The sequence below is a fragment of the Lipotes vexillifer genome, unplaced genomic scaffold, assembly GCF_000442215.2.
Source record: "Lipotes vexillifer unplaced genomic scaffold, Lipotes_vexillifer_v1.1 C26256958, whole genome shotgun sequence".
NCBI classification, from domain to species: Eukaryota; Metazoa; Chordata; class Mammalia; order Artiodactyla; family Lipotidae; genus Lipotes; species Lipotes vexillifer.
The window spans coordinates 1-640 of NW_006793439.1; the positions used below are offsets into that span (position 1 = coordinate 1).

General features: G+C 66.4%; 1 protein-coding gene across 1 annotated transcript; it reads left to right on the forward strand.

Annotated features, from left to right (window-relative positions):
• Nucleotides 1-12: 12 nt before the first annotated feature.
• LOC103069325 (hemoglobin subunit alpha-like) lies at nucleotides 13-635 on the forward strand (the record flags this gene model as incomplete). The annotated part of the gene is made up of 3 exons (XM_007466346.1): nucleotides 13-170; nucleotides 277-481; nucleotides 609-635. Coding segments are annotated over exons 1-3 (327 nt in total), but the record flags the coding sequence as incomplete, so codon positions are not given.
• Between the last annotated feature and the right edge of the window lie 5 nt (nucleotides 636-640).

Below are 640 nucleotides of genomic sequence, written 5' to 3' on the forward strand. Positions count from 1 at the left end.
CCCCAGGCATAAAGGCTCGCGCACTCCCAGCCCTGCACGCTTCTGGTCCTGACACAGACTCAGAGAGAACCCACCATGGTGCTGTCTCCCGCCGACAAGACCAACGTCAAGGGCACGTGGGCTAAGGTTGGCAACCACGGTGCAGAATTTGGCGCAGAGGCCCTGGAGAGGTGAGCCGCCCACCTGCCCGGCTGGGACTGGGGCCGGTCGCCCCGTCGCATCCTGGTCCTGGGCCGACCGGCCTAAGCCCGGCTCTCCCGCCTCTTCTCCACTCAGGATGTTCACAAGCTTCCCCAGCACCAAGACCTACTTCTCCCACTTCGACCTGGGACACGGCTCCGCCCAGATCAAGGGGCACGGCAAGAAGGTGGCCGACGCGCTGACCAAAGCCGTGGGCCACATAGACAACCTGCCCGATGCCTTGTCTGAGCTGAGTGACCTGCACGCCCACGAGCTGCGTGTGGACCCGGTCAACTTCAAGGTGAGCTCGCGGGCCGGGCCGGGAGAGAGCTGAGCTAGCAAGGCAGAGAGTGCGGTGGGGTTCCAGAGGTGGAGCACGGCCGCACCCCCCCCAACCCCGCGGCCCCTGACACCCCCTCTCTCCGCAGCTCCTGAGCCACTGCCTGCTGGTGACCCTGGC